Source organism: Euprymna scolopes, chromosome 15 (genome assembly GCF_053919585.1).
Source record: "Euprymna scolopes isolate OS-2025 chromosome 15, ASM5391958v1, whole genome shotgun sequence".
Lineage (NCBI taxonomy): Eukaryota > Metazoa > Mollusca > Cephalopoda > Sepiida > Sepiolidae > Euprymna > Euprymna scolopes.
Window position 1 is genome coordinate 120,518,146 of NC_136496.1, and position 21,718 is coordinate 120,539,863.

Here is a 21,718-nt window from a genome sequence, read left to right on the forward strand (position 1 = left end):
CAACCTTCTGGTTGTTGGATAGTGGGGGAATTACTGATTGCCCTTTATTCACTATACTATTATAAATTTTCCAAAATTCATGAGTTCTGATCTTCTGCGATTCTATGTGTTTCCTGGTTATTTCAACATGTCTTTTGGCTGTGACTATTTCTCTTTTACAATGATTTCTAGCATCTATAAATTTTTGCCTATTTGTATTTGACTTATGACATACAAACCTGCAGAATGTATGCTGTATTTGTGTAATGGCAGCTGCACAATCTGTAGTGAACCATGGTGAGTGGGGCTTGCTATAATACTTCCATATGGGAACATATGTTGTTCAGTAGGAAGAGAGAAGCTGATTTGAAATTAACAAAGACATTTTATTTTAAAATGAATTATGAAATTCAAAATTTGTCTGATCTGTGCAGCTTTTATAGAGATCCTTTTATAGCCGGTATTTCTGCACTTTTTGTATCATGCTGAAATAATGTTATTATTTAGACAGCCATTCTTAACATGTAACTATTTTGTACTTTCACCTAATAATTTAATAAAAAAGATATTGAAAACTTTAATTCAACTTGACAATACAATAAGCACTTTATGACCTTATTTTTTGTAATTCAAAAAATATATTTTGAACATTTGATATTTTTTAATTCAAAAATACCTTTTGAACATTTAATATTTTTAAATCAAAATATCTTTTGAACATTCAATATTCTTGAATTCCAAAATATCTTTTGAATATTTGATTTTTATCTCGCTCCAAATACTTTTTTTTTTTTTTTTTTTTACATGGGGGTCACCACTTATCAAGGCCCGAAGACCACTCAGGGATAAGGGTTATTGCGTGTACAGTAATCAATGAGATAGTATTGTAGTAATCATTAGTATTGGGGGTTTTGATAGAGTGTCTTACTTAAGGGGGCGGTTTGTCAGGAGTTTGTTTATGTTGGACTTGAAGATGTCAAAGTTGTAGTCAGGTGGGAAAAAGGCAAGTGGCAGAGAGTTCCACTGGTGTGCAGTTCTAAGAAAGGAGCTTTGCTCATGGAATCTACGTTTGGATTTAGGCACAGATAAAGAGTGAGGAAAATTATTGACAGTAGTTTCAGCTAGACGGGTGTTTCTCGTGAAAGATTGGCGAGGGGGGGGGGCGAGGGATTGGAGCTCAGACGAGCACCTGCCATGGAAATAACGATAAAACAAAGACAGACTCGCAACGTCTCTTCTGTGGGAGAGAGGTTGCAGGGAAGAGAAAAGGGCATCCCCCACTAAACCACGAAGTCTATTTTGTACTATGGCAAGGCAGGATAGGCTGTTTTTAGCAGCTCCTGCCCAGATATGGCAGCAGTACTCCATCCTTGGACGTACTTGGCTTTTATACAGATAGAGAATTGCATCAGTAGTGAGATATCTTTGTCTTATCACACACACGCATGCACACACACACACACACACACACACACACACACACCCAGATTTGGTAAATATTTGACAGCAACTAACAAGCTTGTCTACATGGTCATCCAGTATCCATTTCAGACTGAGGAATGTACACACAATGTATGCGGGTCATTCCAAAAATAAAGTCTCCTATTTATTTATTTATTATTTTTTCAACTCAAAAAAGTTGAAGAGCTATGAAGGTGGGAGAGTTACTATTAAAACAAACAACCTTTTGTGCTCCAGAATTTATTTTTTTACATAGTCACTACCATTCTCAATGCACTTTTGCCAGGAATTCAATGATGCATCTCTGCTTCTGATGCACATCCATGACAGGGGTTACTTTCTTAGTCTCAAAATATTTGCAACGGATGAAACTTTCAAGTCATGAATGCATAAGTTCAGTCATCAAAACAATGCAATTTGCAATTCTTTCTGATCCATTTAGATGGAGTAAAAAAAAATAGGAGCCATTACTTTTGGTACGCTCATCGTACACATTTGTTTTTATTGACATATTTACTTTTTTCATTAATAAAAAATCAAAGGGCAGGTAACTGTAGCATTTCAAGTTGAAAACACGGATTATAGAAATTTTTTGTCTTTTTTTTAACTTTCTCTGTGTATTAAGATTCTTATGTAAGAGTGTGTATGTATATGTTTTTAAATATATGTAGTTGTGTGTGTATGCATTTTTTTTTAATTTTTTTTTTTAATTTTCTTCTTTTGTTTAAGCTGAGGATAGGGCATCACACTTGATGTAAGGCATTCACCTGCTAACTCAGATATTCCAACCAAGAGATCTTTTTAAGATTCTAACCTTCTCTTTACTTCCAATTTTTGTTGACCTTAAGCTGTAAAATATTTTGGTGCTTCTTTATTATTAGAGTGAAATTCGAAAATCAAAACGTGACTGAGTATATTAAAAAGTTTGTTTTAATAATTTTTAAATAAAAAAGTGGAGGTTTAATATCAATATCAGAGCAAGGGGGAAAAAATCAATTTTAAGATTAAAAATAGATATGGTAAATTTTAGATCTGTTCAAGCATTTTAAAATGCCGTGTGCAAAAACACTGTAGATATTAAAATGTTAAATTTTGTCAATATTATCGAAAATTCATATTTTTGTGCAATGTCAAAGATGTAACTCAAGAACCATTCAACTTTAAGAGGTAAGGTTGGTACAATTCAATGTATATCATGAAGATGTAAATGTAACACTTTTGCAGAAAAAAAAATCAGTAATTGTTATCGTCTTACCCCTCGTTGATTTTGACATGGAATAACTCTATTGCATCACGAGATTTAAAAAAAAAACACGACAAATCTTTAAAAATTTGTTGCTGCAATTATTTTCCCCCCAAAACACCCTTATAAAATGTTTTTCATCTTTTTAGACTGAAGAAGAACGAGAATGGTTTGCGGAAGCGTTTGAAACAAGAGATTCTGTTGACTTTTCTCCTGAACGCCAAATTGCTCTGGCCAAATTGATGCTCAAATGCCAAGTGAGTCTTTAAGTCGTCTTTTTGCCTTTCCCTTTTTTTTTTTTTTTTAATCCTTCACCTCCTCCTTCACCTCCTTCTCTTCCTCCTCCTCCTCCTCCTCCTCCCCCTCCTCCTCCAATATTTGTATTTAGAATGCTGCAAGTGATCAACACCATGCACCTTTTCACACCTACATGCGGTTCCATCTAAAGAGTTGACATTTACACATTCAAAACAGGTCTTCCTCGATCTGTCAGGCGTCTTCTTTGTGACCTTGAATCCACTTTTTATTTATTTATTTGTGACCTTGAATCCACTTTTTATTTATTTGTTTGTGACCTTGAATCCACTTTTTATTTATTTGTGAACTGTTATCATCATCTTCATAGTTGTTCAACGTTTCAGCTAACTATTCCTCAGGCTTTCGTCAGCTTAAAAATTTTTTTTTTTTTATTCCATTTTCACTCCAAAACAAGGCACAGTGCCACTTTGATGCAGGGAGCTACTACCGGGGACATAAGTTGCAGGGATACTATGATAGGGAGTCAAGCAGCAAGATGTCTGTTCACATTACCCTTGAACTTTTGCATGTCAGTACAGTTGGGAAAACAGGAACCCAGAAGGGAGTTCCAGAGTCTAACAGTTCTGAGGAAGAAACTATTAGAGTAGAAGACCTTCTTACAACTAAGTATCTCTACTGTGTACGGGTGGGATTTTGCTGATTGTTGAGGGTATTTACGTTGAGGGGTACAAGGGCTTACCCCAATGAAATAGGAATGCTGAGTCTCTTTAACTGTATCCTCAGTAATTACTGCCTTCCATAGTTGTTGTCTCACCAGGTTTTGGACAACTAAACTTCTGGCTGGCTTTGGATAGGATTGAAACCACTATCTTCAGATAATGCTCACCTGGAACCATAGAGATTCAACGCTTCTATCCACTGCACCATGGGCTTGAATCCACTGATCCAAACTTTAGAACATCATGAGCACAAAATGTTTTTTCTGAGTTATCACTATCTTTATTATTAAAGTCTTGAATTGTAAGGCATGTTTAGTTTCAGAGGAGTTTCCAATGGGTAGTTATTCCATACAAGTCCTGGAGATGACGAATTCTCAGTGGACAGCTGTTTTGTTTTGCACAGGTTCCGGACTTTATAATTTTGCAGCCAAAGAGCAAAAGACCCTTCTCGTGTTGACACAAAAAATATGTGCAAAGTTGCTAAAAAAGGTTTAATTTTTATGGAGCAACTCTGGTTTCTAATTGGTTGATAGCAGAACATGAATTAAGGTCATTCGTCAGTTTCTAGCAGCAGTGTTTATAGATAGAATCTCCCAACTCTGAGAGACCATATCCCCACCCTCCCGTTATAAGTAAAAAATATTGCAAACCCTCACCCTATTTTTTTACATAATGAGAAAGACCTTTTGGTTCATTTTTAATTCTGTTCAAAAATAAATATATATTTTTATATTCAATTTTACAAAATAAAAACAGAAGTCATTTGGATCTTAAAATTTGAGTATGTTAGAAAAGAAGCCATTTTTAATTTTGTCCAAATGTCAAAAAATATATATGTTTAGAAAAGAGAAATAAAAGAACTTTATTTTTGTTTTTACCTTAAAAAGGTGAGCATGTGAAAAAGGAAGCCATTTCTTAATTTTATCGTTCCAAAAATGTATACCTGCATATATATATAAATAAATATACACGTAATATGTATCAGTAAAAAAAAAAGAGAAGTTATCTATTTTTTGTTAATTAAAACAAAGCAAAAAGAATAAGAAAGTTTGGGTAAATTAGAAAGAAACAATTGTGCATAAAATAAAAGTAAAAAAAAAAAATCAATTGTAACTTATATGCACCTTAAAATAAGCACGCAAAAAGTCTAGCTGAATCCACTGTCAAAAACTTTCCCCACTCTTTATCTATGCCTAAATCAAAATGTAGATTCCATGAACAAAGCTTCTTTCTTAGAACTGCATGCCTGTGGAACTCTGTTCCGTCTGCCTGATTCCCTCCTGACTACAACTTGGATGTCTTCAAGTCCAACGTAAACAAATTCCTGATGAACCGCCCCCTAAAGTAGACACTTTATTAAATCTCCACACTAACGTACTGTACTTACAATAACCCTTATCCCTGAGTGGCTTCCGGGCCTTGATAAGTGGTGACCACCTTGTAAAAAAAAAAAAAAAAAATTGTAAAAAAAAAAAAAAAAAATACAAAGAAAATGTTTTCAAAAAGTGATTTTTCTTTTTTTTTTTTTTATTTCAGTAAAAGTATTAGTTAAAGTGTTAATACAAACAAAATGGGTGCATCTTAATGTCTTGACCAGGACAAATATCTGGGCTTGTGAAAATTTATTTAACGTCAAATCCCAACAAGTTTTCAGGCAAAACGCTTTAACATTATTTATGTCATGGTTTTGTTAATATATCAGCGATATTTTTTTTTTCTGTAATTTACAATAATGGATTCCTTTTCCACTTCATTTCATTATGGAGAGAAATAGATATGAGAATGATATAATAGATGTGTAATGCGATTTTGACAATAAACATAGATTCGATGAGCTAAGGAAATGCGTGCAGAACGCATCACTCATCTGGTTACATTTAAAGAATGGATGTGTTTTTAGGTTAGTAGATGTAGAACTATTGCAGTAATGGGTTAGGTAATAGGGTCACTTCACATGACAAGTGCTAACGAACACGAGGGTAAAAGTGATAAGGATGGAGTTGAGAGAAAGATGGATAAATAAAGACCTGGTCAGAGATATGTTAGTTTTGAAATTGATTTCTATAAGCCTTCCAACACTGGTCAGTATATAAAATGATTTTTAAACTGAATATGATGATGACTCCTCCTCCTCCTCCTCAATTTGGTGACTTTGAGGAGTGTGGAGTCACTCCTTACTTGCAATTACTCCCAGGTTTATTTTGACCCATAGTGGTAGTACCTATCAGGATCCCATTGATGAGTAAAATACAATTACAGACTAATAACAACCTAGTAAAAAAAAATTTTAATGATTAACTTCGACACTACAACATTCTTTAGTCTAAAATTACAATAAAAAAATGGAAGTTTGTAAAAAAGAAATGTTATTACAAGATTCGCAGTATAAAAGAAAGTGTCTTTAATTTTGTAAATAATAGATGACAGAGTTAAAAATCTTCAAACTCCATCGTTTTATTTTAGAACTACAAAGACATTTAAAGAGGGGATGTCATAGCATTGTTCTAAGTTATAATAAAAAAAAATTTTTTTTTAAAGAGATTTCAATGATTTATCCATTTTTAATTACTATTTTTAATGATTTTTAATTATTTGTCAATTTTTTATGATATTTTTGATTTGTCAATTTTTAATTACTTTTTCTTAATTTTTTAACAATTTATCTTTTTTAATGATTTTTTTTTAATTGTCAGTTTTTAATGGTTTGTCATTTTTGGTAAATACCTTAATTTGATTAATAAACAGTTCCTGATCTCTTTTAAGCATTGTCTAATATTTAAACATTTTTTTTTTCCTTTTAAGGCTTTTGACCATTACTTGGCCTCCAAGTTTACCACAGTCAAACGGTATGGTGGGGAAGGATGTGAAAGTATGATGGCTGTATTTGATGAAATCATCACTCAATCTGCTGAAGGTAAATAAATTTCCCATTTCTTTGTCAGGCAGTTTTTGTTCTTTCAGTTTCTACTAATCCATTTCATGTAACATTTTTATACAAACATTTATGAAGACTTTTATTCTAATGGATGACATCAATACATTTACTCTTGTGACACAGTAATTCCCATTTCTTTGCTGGGGGGGGGGCTATTATCTAAGACTTAAAGGAAAACTCTTGTTCTTCTGTTGCAGAACTTCTTTTCTTTTTTTTTTTTTTTAACTCTTCTTCACCCCAAACAAGGCATATTGGCACTTAGAATGTAAGAGACTGTTATTTGGAATTGTATCTTACAGTAGACTGTGGAGAGCAGCTAGGTAGATGTCTGTTCACATTACATTTATCTTCAGCAGGTTAGTACGATCAGGGAAGCGAGAAACAAGAAGTGAATTCCAAAGTCTAGCAGGTCAAAGGAAGAAACTATTAAAGAAGGCTTTGTAGCATCTAGGGACCTCAACAGTGAAGGGGTGTGATTTTGCTGCTTGTCTGGTGCATGTTGAGGGGGCACAAGTGCTATGAGTTTATCAGAGCATATTCCATTAAAGTAGTTGTACAACAGGCACAGGAATACAACGATGGGACAGAGGTCGGAGTTTGGATGATAGTGCGGGACTGTTTCGAATGCTGTCTAAGACTCTGTCTCTTTGCATTTTTCGAATCTTCTTTACTTTATAGGATGGTTTACCATTGAAGACTTGAAAAACATAAAAAGAATTTCATTGCTCACTTTATTTGATGTTACATTGTTTTCTCAGGCTTTTCTATTTCAAATACATTTACTCGGTCTCTCTAGAACAACTGCCAAAATCAGCGCTTGTGTGCATTGTTTTTTTTTCTTTATCTTATTCTGGTTTTGGATGTGCTGTTGAAGCGATCGCTGAAATAATGCGCATTTGTTTACAATAAAAGTAGTAGAGATTCGCAAGAGAAAACACAACTCCGATACGTCATGTATAAATCAGTTATGCTTTGAATGAGTGTGTATGATAGACGACCCTCAAATGTTGTCTGTTGATAGCTATGTGTCGAGACATCTTTGTCAGGTAGTTGATCAGTTTATTTCCTTATCTGCTAAAACTCTGCCTGATCTGCTTTGAGTCATACTGTCACAAACTCAGCTGCCACAAAAACTAACTCTGACTCCTAAATATATTGACTCATAACCGGAAATCTTAACTTTTCTGTTTGACTAACAAAAATATTTAACTGTCAAAGGTCAACTAACTCTGCCTGTTCTACAAATACTTTAATGGTGAATACTCTGACGAACTGCAAACACTTGTACCTCCCCGACGTAACTACCCCCGACAAACCCGACAAACCCGACAAGCTACTAAGTCTCATCCCTTTACAGTAGAGATCCCTAGGTGCAAGAAAGCCTTTTACTCCAATAGTTTCTTCCCCAGAACTGTGGGTCTTTGGAACTCCCTTCCGGGATTTTGCTTTCCCAACTGTAATGATATGCAGAAGTTCAAGTGTAATGTGAACAAACATCTTTCTACTCATCTCCCTTCATAATGACCCCGCTAATTAAGTCCATGATAGTAGCCCCTGCTTCAAAGTTGCACTGTGCTTTGTTTGGGGTGAAAATTGAATAAAAAATAAAATTGTCTATAGAGCGCTGAATAAGGAGATAATCCTCCATGGTTACTGGTGGACCTTAACTTCAACACGTGTGTACGGTAGACATACACAAACTTTTTTCTTTTCAAACAAAACTGCTTAATCTTTCTGTCTGCGTCCATTTTATTACAAACACCTTCTCTTTTCATTCCTCTTTCACTTAACAAAGATGATCAATAAAACTACATGATCAATGTATATGACTTTTGGAATGTGATCTTTTCATTCCATTGTGAGTAAAATATTAGAATGAAACTTTGTCTTTCTATTCTAAAAATGTGATGCCTCTGTTCAGACTCAAGAGACAATGGATACCCCCTGTAAGGGTAGCTATGTGTGTAATTGTGAGGCAAGGGTCGCGCAATCTCCAGCGATACCTCTCTTGAATCGGCACTGCTTGAGTCCAGTTGCAAGAAGTCCAGGACGACTGGAAACAATGTCGAGATAAGCAGAGAACACATACAGCACCTGGAATTCCCAAATGGTCACCCATTTTAGTATCGACCAAGCTCAACGTTGCTTAACCAGTGGTCTAATGGGAGCCGGTGTGTCAATGTGAATTATATTGTATATTCTAAAGAGGGATTTGATTAAAAAGCAGGCGAAAGAAAAGAAGGTGGATATAAAGTAGAGACCAGCAGCGAAAGGAACAAAGAGCGAAACTTTGAGAGAAGGGATGAAAGACAAAAAAATATATAAAAAAATAATTTTTATTTTTATTTTCAAATTTGGTAAATGCTTAGAAAGGTATTTTTAGCTTTAGGTCAGAGGGTTCTAGAGAATATGCGTGGCTGGTTACTTTTAATGCATCTAAAACCAAACTCCAATCCTTAGATCATCAACGCTCTGATCCCCATCTGGCATCAATTGGGATGGATGGCTCTCGTCTGGGAGAGGCCCCGGGTTTTGACAAGCTTCTGGGTTTGACCTTTACTCCTGATCTGAAATGGAACACGTACATCAAATCTGTTGCCAAGGTCGCTGGAAAGATGGTGGGATCCTTCTACCGCTCCAGAAGATATCTCACTACTGATGCAATTCTCTATCTATATAAAAGCCAAGTACGTCCAAGGATGGAATACTGCTGCCATATCTGGGCAGGAGCTGCTAAAAACAGCCTATCCTGCCTTGACAGAGTACAAAATAGACTTCATGGCTTAGTGGGGGATGCCCTTTTCTCTAACCTGCAACCTCTCTCCCACAGAAGAGACGTTGCGAGCCTATCCTTGTTTTATCGTTATTTCCATGGCAGGTGCTCGTCTGAACTCCAATCTCTGGTCCCCCCTCACCAATCTTTCACGAAAAACACCTGTCTAGCTAAATCCACTGTAAAAAATTTCCCCCACTCTTTATCTGTGCCTAAATCGAAACGTAGATTCCATGAACAAAGCTTCTTTCTTAGAACTGCACGCCTGTGGAACTCTGTTCCACAGGCGTGATTCCCACCTGACTACAACTTGGATGTCTTCAAGTCCAACGTTAACAAATTCCTAATGAACCGCCCCCTTAAGTAAACACTTCAGCAAATCTCCACACTAACGTACTGTACTTGCAATAACCCTTATTCCTGAGTGTTCCAGGCCTTGATAAGTGGTGACCACCGTGTAAAAAAAAAAAAAAAAAAAAAAGATATGACCCTTTGACCTTTGCTAAAAAGAATGAGAATTTTCAAAAATAGTAAAAAAAAAAAAATAAAAGAATTGCATTAAAAACATACTCAGATTTATTTGCTTAAAAAATTGACGTTCGAAATAACAGTAGCAGTGACTGTTGTTTCTAAGTATCAATTTGGATTGGACAAAAGCTCAAATTAGCAGTTTCTCTCAACCAATCAAAACGCTAGAGATATACACCTCCTAATCTCACACTCAATATAAAAACCGAAATGCAGCATTTTTCTTTCACAGACAACACCCATGTATATGACATTCACCAAACACTTTGTACATATCATTTTCATGGCAGATGCTCAACTAAGCTCCAATCTGTGGTTCCTTCCTTTGCAAAACATTTGCAATAAATACTCTTTTAACTACAACAACAGTCAACAATTTTCCTTATTCTCTACCTGTGGCTAAAACTAGATGAAAACCCCATGAGCATGGTTTCTTTCCTGTCGTTGTGGACACAATACTGTGAGGCTGATTTCTTGCTGACTATAACATGCTCGTTTTCAAGTCTAATGCAAAATAATTAAACTCTACCCAATTTCCACCATTGCCGATTGTCATTGTGTTAATCTCGCTGTCTACCTGACACTCATTAACCCTTATCCTTGAGTAGCCTTTATGCCTTGATAAGCAGTGATATCCTCTGAGTAAAAAAAAAAAATCTTTTGCAATAATAAACAAGACAGGCTAATACCCCCCCCACACACACACATCACCATGTTTATACCATTTACACACACCTAAATGCAGACAACACCAGCCGACACAAACGTGTACTCAAGTTTTCCTTCTTTCACCAGAACATTTGACTCTTTGTACTCTTATTCTTTATGAGCACTTTATTTTGTGTTGCTTTAACAAAGTTTGGATTTAAAACTAGGCACTTGTGCCATTTAAGGAACGTGCTGAAATAATAATGTTATTTAGAAAACCATTCAGCTGACCTGAAGAATCTTGTCTCCGACTCTATATTTTTTATTTACATCTTTTCTTTGTAATTTTTTCAGCGAATTATTATCGAATAGATACTAGTTTACCAGATTATAAAAAAAAATTTTTTTTAAGTCATTTAAATATTTGTAGGAGGTGATCGTTTTCTAATGCAACATTCTACCAAATCGATCACCCATTTTAGAACAACTCAACGTTTTTAGGCCAAATTTCGCAGTTTAGTCTTTTTTAGATTATTTAAAAAAGCAAAATAATAAAAAAAAGGCTAAACTACTTTTAAAAAAGTTTAAATTCACAAAATTTGGCCTAAAAATATCTAGTGGTTCTAAAATGGGTGATCCATTTACTAGAACGTTGCATTAAAAACTGAGCACCCTCTCCAAATATTTAAATATTGACTTTTTTTTTTTAATAATTTGGTAGATAGTGTCTGTTTGGTAATAATCCACTGAAAAAATTGCAAAAAAAGACAAAAATAATAAAAAAAAAGAGAGTGGGAGAAAGATTCTTCAAATCTGCCAAACATTGAGAAGATTGGCTTTGTAAACTATTTTGTACTTTCATCTAACAATTTAATAAAAGATACCGTAAAAATTGAATTTTACTTGAAACTCCTACCCCCAAAAAAATAGCACGGTCTATAAACTGCATGATTGGCAAACCTTATTTTGCATGAAAAGACTTTATCTATTTTTTTGATATTACTTTTCCCATCTACAATTTGTAATTTCAGCTGGAATTTCCGATGTGGTAATGTGCATGCCTCATAGAGGTCGGCTGAATTTTTTAACTACGATGCTTGATTTTCCACCAGCGCTTATGTTTCGGAAGGTCAGAAAACTCTTCTCTTCATCTTAGCCAGTTACTATTATGTCATATTCGTTTCTAATGTCAAGTTGGAATAAAATGGGAGTTTGAAAGTGTCACACTTTGGTTTGCAAATATTAATCTCATTGTTTTTTGTTTTCTTTGAAAAAAACTCAATCATGTTCTGGAAAGTCAAAAACAAAAGCAACAATTTTCCTCTACAAATACAACCAAACACGATAAATAAATATTTGGAGATATAAAAAACATGAAATATAAAAACTATTTTCAAAATTACTGGACCTTACATTAAATAACCTTAAATGGTTGAAAGGCCGCAAAAAATAATTAAAAAAACAGCCAAGAACACCTCCCCTCTTCAAGTTGGAATAAAATGATAGCTTGAAAGTGTCATACTTTGATACACATCCGGCTTTAGTCAGAATAAACATCTTTTGTTGATTGAGATTGTCGGACTGACTTCCTCATCTTGGTTGTTATTCTCACAACGTTTCAGCCGTTTTGCCCTCCGGCCTTCGTCAGGTGAACCGTTTGTTAGGAGTCTCGAACCCAACCCTTTATTATTATTACGGGGGTACCGTGTTCGGACTCCAGCTAGGCTTTGGGACATAGTTGCTGATTCTCTGTTTTCAATGTTACTTTTTCCTGAACGAAGGCAGTGAAAAAGTAACATTGAAAACAGAGAATCAGCAACTATGTCCCAAAGCCTAGCTGGAGTCCGAACACGGTACCCCCGTAATAATAATAAAGGGTTGGGTTCGAGACTCCTAACAAACGGTTCACCTGACGAAGGCCGGAGGGCAAAACGGCCGAAACGTTGTGACAATAACAACCAAGATGAGGAAGTCAGTCCGACAATCTCAATCAATGAAAACACCTCATCTCAAAAATACAGACAATTACAAAGCATCTTTTGAATTGAATGCACAATGTCCAATGAGTGAGCATTTCATTAAATTGGCAGCTGGAAGTAACGAGTTTTGCACAACACCTTATGTTATGTTATTCAAATCTCAAATCTTTTCAAAATGTGTATTTTCAAATTGGATTGTTTCAGAATACCATTTTTGGCAAAGTGACTAAATTACGGCGCGAGTTGATTGTGAAAAAAAAAAAATGTGCGTCGGTATTAAAATTGTTTTTTTTGTTACATATCATTACACGAGGAATTATTTAAAATGAAAATCTATTAAGAAATACACATTTTAAATATGTAAACATTAGTTGAAGAATTGCAAATTATCCAAATGAGACAGCCATATTGGATAACTTATGTGGCAGTAATAAATAATTTTTTTTTTCCTAAAAGAAATCCTTCTAGACTGAGTCAGCATTCATTAATTTCGATCGATCGATGCCTCTGTTCAGTCTCGAAAGACAAAGGATACCCCCTGCAGAGGCAGTTGCGCGTGTAATTGTGAGGCAAGGGTCGTGCAATCCCTAACCACACATCTCCTGAATCTACACTGGTTCCAGTGGCAAGGAGAAGACCAGGATGACTGGAAACAATGCCAAGATAAGCGGAGAGCACATACAGCACCTGGAAGTCCCAAATGGTCACCCATTTAGTACTGACCAGGCTCAACGTTGCTTAACCGGTGATCCAGCGGGAACCAGTGTGTCAACGTGATTATGTCGTATATATTCATTAATTTATGCTGTATTTAAAGAATAGAAGTACTTTTTTTTTTCTTTTTTTTTTCAAGTGATTCCACAATCTAAAATTGAAAATATTATTATTATTTTTTTTTATTTTTTTTTAAAGCCTTTGTTATTATTTTTCGCACTGTTTGTAACCTGTTTGCATGTTCTGTTCTTGGATTGCAAAGGAGAAATACAGAGAAGCAACCCTTGTATACTGAGGCACTGTTGGGATTTGTTTATTTAAAACTACATTGTAGATTTTTATGCTAATGTTTTCACGGTCAATATCACTATAATATATATATTCCTGCATTTATACAAAAAAATATATTTTTAAGGTATATATTCCTTATAATATCATCCAAATTGTTTCAAATAACAAGCTCAATGAAGTTATCTTTACAACTTTAGAGTATATCTACTGATTAGTTTCATCTCAGTAAACAAAGAAAAGAATCAGCTTACAATCATTTTTGTTCATTTTGGCAGTTGAATCTAAAATGATGGCTTGATAATCTTCCAATGTCATGTCATATGTTTTTTTTTTGGGGGGGGGGTCGCTGATTATCATCTTTAAAGTGAGAGTTTGGGTTTCCTTATCTTTCTGAAGCACCTTTTTCATTTTTGCTTTGTTTTAGATGCCGTGTTTTTATTTTTTTTGTTTATTTTAATATTTGATCATTTCTGAAGAGCAGCCAAATAAACAGAGGGTAATATTTTTCATTGCAAAACATGCATCAGATAAGGAAAAAACCTATAGGGAACTAATTAGTATGTGTGTATGCCTACTATTATATAAAATTTCCTCTACAAATACAACATGATAAATAGATATTTGGAGATATAAATAACGTGAAATATAAAAACTTTTTGTGTGTGTGTGTGTGGGAGAGTTCCTTCCTCATAAGTTCCAAAATGGCTGAACCTATCTTTTGCAAATTTCATACAAAAGTAATTTATATGTCTGGCAGTGTTCTTAGATATGTTTTGTACATTTGATAAGTATTGAAAATCGAAAAAAAACAAAAAAAAACTGATCTTAAAAATGGTCATTCTTTCTTATAGATAAAAATGAATTTTTATAGGGGAATATTTTATGTTACACTGACTAAGGGAGATAATAAAATTGCAGCAAATCATTTCTTAACAAAAACAAATTTATTATAATCTAGAGATATAGCTCAGTGGTAGAGCATTCGACTACAGATCGAATAAGTCACTGTTCAAGCCTGGTTGTGCCTCACCATTTTATTTTAATTTTTTCTTATCAATGAGTTCAATTTACAATGAAAGAAGAGATAATATTTAAAATCGCTGCAAATCATTTCTGAAACTAAACATTAATCAGAAGTGACTTTTCCAGAGCATTCATCGTCAAACCCTAATATAAGCTGACGTGGTATTGTAAACAAACATAGACGAAATTTGATGAACGACATTATCATTATTATTTATTTTCGTGAATAGTTCACTAGGCAAATTATTCCTTGTAATATATAATCAATTGATTTTATAAATATACATACACAATCTGCATAAATTAAAAGATCATGTTTAAGTGTATGACCGGGCAACGCCGGGCGTTCAGTTAATTTATATATATATATATATATATATATATATATGTGTGTGTGTGTGCGTGTTGAATTCGTAAAGATAGAGTAATTGCTGAAGGAAATGTTAAGTACGAAAGCTTGATCCATAGCAGACCAAGAATAAAATTTAAAAGAAAACAACCAAAAAAGTTCAGTTAGCCATCTACCTTAGTGTCGATAAGAGAGAGGGGCACCAAGATGGCAGGTATTTTTTTGTTCTTTAGTTAATCTACAACCTTCAGCTAGCTTGCTCATGTTCTATTGCTTATAAGGTTGAAATAAATTTATGAGATATGACTTATTTGTTTGTGTTATTCCGTCGGTTATTGACACAGCTGAGCTAGAACTCCACTGCATCTAGGTTGTCCACTTCCTACAGAGGTCCAGTCCGCTAGACAATTAAGGTTGAGACTAGGGTAGTCTAGTATTGGTGTCTGGTCAGATATCTTTTCCAGCCAGATGTCCAGTTGTTGTTTTTTTTTGAAAGTGTCCGAGGACACTCTTCTTATATTTCTTATTGCAGCTGGAATACAGTTGAATGTTCTTGTGCCACTGTATGTGAAGCTGTGCTGGATGAGGGACTCGATCCTCTGTGTAGTCCCGGGTGTGGTTTTTATATAGCTGAGCCTTCCTCACCGTTGGTGGGTTATTTCTACTATTGTTGTGTTTGGGACCCTTCCTTCCAATATTTTCCATATGTAGATGATAATATATCATTCTTTTCGGCGTTGTAGTGAATCCTTCAGCCTCTCTGGTCTACTCCACATATTTTGCTGGTGAATGTTCTCTGGGGTGCTTTTATTTTGCAGATTTCTGTTACTTTTTGTGGAGACCACAGTTGACAGCAGTATTCCAGCCTTGGGAAGACCAGGGATTTCCATAGTGTGAGCACGCCTCACTGTTGCTACTCCTGAAGGTTCTCAGTATCCATCCTGATAGTTGTCTTGCGATCGCTGTGGTGAGGTCAATATGTTGTGTGAAGGTGGCATCTTTGCTCATATAAACTGCTGGATCCTTAACTACTTCCTTTGATGTGATTTCTTGTTGCATACACCAGTATCCAGATGTTTCCTTGAGATGGTTTTTGTTTACAGTATTGCAGTAGTTCAAATTTGTCTCCGTTTAAAGCCATATTGTTGTCATTAGTCCATTTTATAATTTTGTTGAAGTCTTCTAATTGAACTTTTTTTTTTTCCTTTAAACTTATATATACACATTAGCGATATTTTGATGGCATTAATAAATTAAAAAATTTATTCTGTAACTAATCTTTATTTCAGATGAAAGGCTTGACAGAATTTCCACCCAATGCTAAAGGAAGTGGAGATGTTCTTTCTCATTTATGTAAGACTAAAAAAAATTTTTTTTTGTTTTCAAATTTGTTCATATATTTTATTGTACTTTTCTGCATCCATAACAATCATTGTTTATTATGCAGATCTGTAATAATTAATTTGAGTGAAAATTTAATGCTTAAGAACACTGAAATTCAAATCTAACATTTTTATTGTATAACTTATGTATATTTTATGTTTTAAAAAAAAAATCTCTGACCTAACATTATGATCCCCTACCCCAAAAGACTTAAGTCCTTATTTACCCCTTTATGACTAAGTAGGGAAAGGTGGGAGTTTCTAAAAGAAATATCTTAAACTCTTCTCAGGTCAAAGTTGAGTTTTCCAAAAAGATTTATATGCCTCCGAACTTTAATCACTCTTCCAAAAAACTATTTAAGAAGTTGGTTTACAAGAATTAATACACTTCAAATACTTTAAATGGTTTATTTTCAGAAAATACTTTAAATACTTTATTTGGAGAAAATTACATAATGTTTTTTAGAAAGTTTTTCACATAATATAAAATATGGTCACTGATTATGAATTTATATAATTTTAACTACCTGTAACCTCATTTTGTTTTTGTTTATAATTCAACCTATTTAGGACAAGGATTCATTTTCAAAAACTGAAACATCTAAAACAATTGGAAGTTCAAAGATAAATTTCATTTTTATTGTTTAGTTTTTGATGAAGTTCAGATATGAAGGAAGATTGGTATCAAAGAGTCATGAGCAAAAAAAAATATTGATTATTTTCCCTTGCTGATGAATTAGACAAGCATTAAGTAAATAGGGAATAATGGAATCCAGAAGTTTGTGGCAATTTGATGCTGATTAAGTCCATCAATGATACAGCTCCTCTGAAACTCTAAAAATTCTAATATTTTTTCAACTTGTCGTACTTGAATGTGACTGTACTGAAGTGGTAGGCACCCTAGGTGGAAGTTTCATGGGAAAATGAAATTCACAAGCAGTCCCCAGTATATCTCCGTTACAGGAGATGATGATGTTAGGTTTTTGCAGCTCTTGGATGGACGTGTGAACATTCTGCTACATGCAGTGCCTGCTGTTTTTAAATAATCACCCATTCTTGTACTGACCCGGCTCAATGTTGCTTTACTCTGGTAATCCAATGAAAACTGGTGTTTCAACGTGATTATGCTGTATCTTATTTAAATGATGATATAAATCTAATTATTCCTGAAATGTCAAACAATACATTCGCTTATAACATTACATGTTTAGCTCAATTTTACTTTTCTTTATTAAAAAATGAAAATTGAAAATAAAAGTTTCTCGGACATGCGTCTGCCGTCATAGTTTGATTTCAACATGACATACGTGAAAGTAGTGAACGGATCCCATAATTATTCCGACGCACACTTTAATAATGGAGACCATAAAATTTTATGAGCAAAATGGAAGAAAAAGATTTTGCCATATTTTTATTTCAAATTATTACTTCGATTATGTTTCACCAACTGTAATTATTTTACCAATGTTTTTTTTTTTTTTTAAATAGATACATCAAAAGATTTTAAACATGGGGACAAAACTCTTCATCTTTCTTTGATTCCTAATCCGTCTCATTTAGAGGTAAGTTTTTTTATTAATGGAATTAAAATTCTCCAGTGTTTAGTAAACGCTAGATTTTTCAGTTCCTGTTTATGTCACGTGTTAAAACTGTGCACGCACTTACACGCAGGACCGTCTGATGCTAAAATACACTGAGCGATAGAATGAAGCTGTCAAAACTGACGTCGCCAGAGGTAAATAGGTCAAATAATTGAGCACACAGCTGTTGGGGTTGAAATACCTGCTAGAGAAGGGGTCAATATATAAGCAGGTGAAACACAAGAGTCACAGTCAATCAAAAAGAAAGAACAGCATGAACCGCCACTGATTCCACCACCACCTGCTTCCTCCTCCGTCTACCGCTTGAGGCAAGAAATAAAAATAATAATTTTATATTTTTCTAACAAACAAATTTGTGTTGTGAGTTCTTTTTATTCTTAGCTGGGAAGAAATTGCTATTGTTCAACTTGGCTATATCACATTTAGTCAAATAAGAAAAAAAAATGAGAAAAAATAAGAAAAAAATGGAAAAAATAAAATAATTGAAGACTTGTTAGTCTTAATTTTTAATTTCTTACTTGAAACATTGCTGGTAAAAAAATATGGAGGAGTATAAGAAGACTATAGCAATCCAGGGAAGTGGCTGTTGATGTAATGTATGTCACATCACTTCAACAGCTGCTTCCTTTCTTATACTCCTCCATATCTTTTTAAATCTTATTTTCTTAATCTGCAATAACTTTTTATAGATTATATTTGATCCATTTATTTTTTCTTTGAAAAATTTATTCTAAAATGTATGACATGACGTTATGAGTCACTTGTGTCTTCTACTTATGCTCAATGTCTGAAATTAAAATCCTCTACGTTTAAATGACAAAAATGATCATTTTCTAGATTTAGAGTTAAAAAAGGGTAATTCATATGACTTCAAAATGATAACCACCATCTTAAATCCTAATCGATCCTTAATTTTATTTTAATTCCCTTTTTGCATTTTTCAACCATAATTCAAATCATTTTTAAAATAATTAAAATTAATAAAGTCTAATTAGTTTGCCCTACATGTTCTATATTCACATACTTTTTATCTTCTAATCTTCATTTCTTTAGAAGATAGAAGAACTTCATTAATTGATAAAGGGTGGAACAATAAAATCGTCGCCCTAAAAAAGACATGATTCCATTTCCATTTGATGAAAACTGGTTGGCCAGTTGTGTACAAATCCCAAGAGCAATAGTAGCTTTCTATCATGTCTGAAAGTGACACAATGTTCAACAAGTGAGATTGGAGATGCACCACTGTACAACATGCTCGCTACCGATCAAAGTTATGACAACATGACCATTGCCAGCACCCTCAAAATGGATCACTGGATTGCCACAGGGACATACCCGAGGTGATGAAAACAAAATTTCCGGCTATGGCTATGGTCTCTTTGGTGTGATTTCAAGTGAAAGCCACATCAAGCCACCTCACAACTTCGAATGGCTTAAAAGTCAACACCAAAATGTATCTGGATGTGCTGAAAAGTGTGGTGATCCCCTGGTGCAATCAGGTGGCCGTTAGCAGACTCTGAGTGTGGCAGCAGGACTTACCACCAACCCACAAGTCCAAGGCTTGACTTCAGAAGGAGTGATATTACTTTGTACCCTTCTCTCACTGCCCCACCCCCACTCCCCTAACCTGAACTTACTGGACTACTTCTTTTGGTCATACATCGATAACATCACCAAGATGACCTCCCAGAATACCAAAGCCAGCCTGATTGCTGCCATCCGCTGAGTATTCGCCAAACTCCTGCCGGCACTTGTGGAAAAGACACTCTCCAAGTTATGGACTCATATTGAGGGGGTGATCGAGGCTGAAGGTGGCTACATTGATTAGATGTCAGCTTTACTACATGATAAAGTTACCTGAATTAAAGCTGTAGTGTTATTTAGGGCAACAACTTTTCATCAGTGAATACCTTATATACCGAATTTTGTATCGGCAGTTTTTACAATAAATATTGCATGTCTACTAATATCACAAGGTTATCAGCGTTCCCAATCCTCAGTTGGGAATAGATTAGTGCTGATCTTCATGATCAGGAAAGCAGGTCAGGAATTAGAGAAGCTACATGCGGTGATATTAGCTGTGTGTGTAACTTTATAACCAAACAAAGAGACGTTGCGAGCCTGTCTTTGTTTTATCATTATTTCCATTGCAAGTGCTCGTCTGAGTTCCAATCTCTGGTCCCCCCCTCGCCAATGTTTTACAATAAACACCCATCTAGCTGAAACCACTGTCAATAATTTTCCCCACTCTTTATCTGTGCCTAAATCAAAACATACATTTCATGAACAAAAGCTTCTATCTTAGAACTGCACATTAGTGGAACTCTCTTCCGTTTGCCTGTTTCCCACCTGACTACAACTTGGATGTCTTCAAGTCCAATATAAACAAATTCCTGATGAATCGCCCCCTTTAATAAAACACTTTATCAAATCTCCAATACTAACAATTACTATGATACTATCCCATTGATTACTGTACACGCAATGACCCTTATCCCTGAGTGGCTTCCGGGCCTTGATAAGTGGTGACCACCATGTAAAAATAAACAAAAATAATAACTATTATGGTGTATATTAAAATCAACAAATACATGTATTTGAGCATTAGTATTTAAGGAGACTGTTGCATCTATATTTTTAAAGACATGATTGATTAAGAGTATCGTCTTGATTCGAGAGAGAACGGTAGAGAAAATATAAGAAAATAATAGTGTTGTCTAAAGCACATGAAAGGGGGGGGGGTCATCTAATACTAGACTGTGCTCTCTAGTTAAAAGGAGGGTGTTATGAATATAGACTCCAAGTCCATGCATATATCTGTCCGAGTTCTTAAGCCAATATATTATACAACTGCCCAAGTACATGTATTGCATCCCAGCAAAAAAGGGAAAGAGACATCACATTTATATTGTACCCATAACATACCCATGACCTTGTGCTGTGGCAAGGTAATAAATGCAGGTTCTTGTCCGGAACCTTCCCTATATTAAAAATTGAAAATAAGGAAAATCTGTAGGATATATGTATACGTAATGAAAAACGAAAATATTCCGATCTGTTCTGTAAATCACAACCATTCAGGTTAATATGGGTTCTCTCCTTTAGAAGTACCATTTTAAAATAACTCCATAATAACCAGTTTTTTCTCGGATACTGTTTTTATAAAATTTAATTTTGGGTATGATTGGAAAAAAACATGAAAATGTACTGGCCCTTGTAGGAACTCAACTCACAATCTTCCGATTATGAGACTTGTATTTAAATCACCTGCTTTCCATGTTCACTTCCTTCTACCAAACCGTGCTCCTAAAAACTTCAAGGACAGATACACATTTCATTATTATTTACATTATCTATAAAAGTGAGAATGTATGTGTAAGGACACTTCTCAACCTATATACTCAACAAATTTTTTATCTACAGACTTAAAATTTGGTATATAAGGTATTCAGATGTGTGGAAAACTTTTTAATGAATTTTCATCCAGAAAAAAGGGTTGCTAAGGGATCAAAATTAAAAAAATTGATACGTGGGGGGGGTGATCAGATTTTTATCTGTTTGTCAACTGTTTCACGAATGTGCATGTGTGAATCGTTCATATGACAGATTCGTTATGTTAAGAATAAGTAGGTTTGAAATCACTTTTTAAAGAACGTGTCAAGCTAGTCTAATAGTTATCATACTTGACTCATTGTCTAAGTTTTGGTATCAATCTCAGCTCGAGTTTTTTTTTTTTACTTACAAGAAGTGAACTGTTTAAAAAAGTCATAATACTCGCATGCACATGTCTCAGTTTCTGTAAATTTTATGATCGGGCAATGCCAGGCAGCCTGCT

The 21,718-nt window shown here is 34.5% G+C and overlaps 1 protein-coding gene across 1 annotated transcript in view; it reads left to right on the top strand.

The window, feature by feature from the left end:
• The window catches only part of LOC145294097 (2-oxoadipate dehydrogenase complex component E1-like), a 160,330-nt gene that overhangs the window by 76,605 nt on the left and 62,007 nt on the right, over positions 1-21,718 (top strand). Inside the window, exons 4-8 of the mRNA XM_080141164.1 lie at positions 2,833-2,940; positions 6,463-6,574; positions 11,576-11,673; positions 16,190-16,253; positions 17,771-17,844. Coding sequence (XP_079997290.1) covers positions 2,833-2,940; positions 6,463-6,574; positions 11,576-11,673; positions 16,190-16,253; positions 17,771-17,844 — 456 coding nt within the window. The remainder of the gene's footprint in view (positions 1-2,832; positions 2,941-6,462; positions 6,575-11,575; positions 11,674-16,189; positions 16,254-17,770; positions 17,845-21,718) is intronic.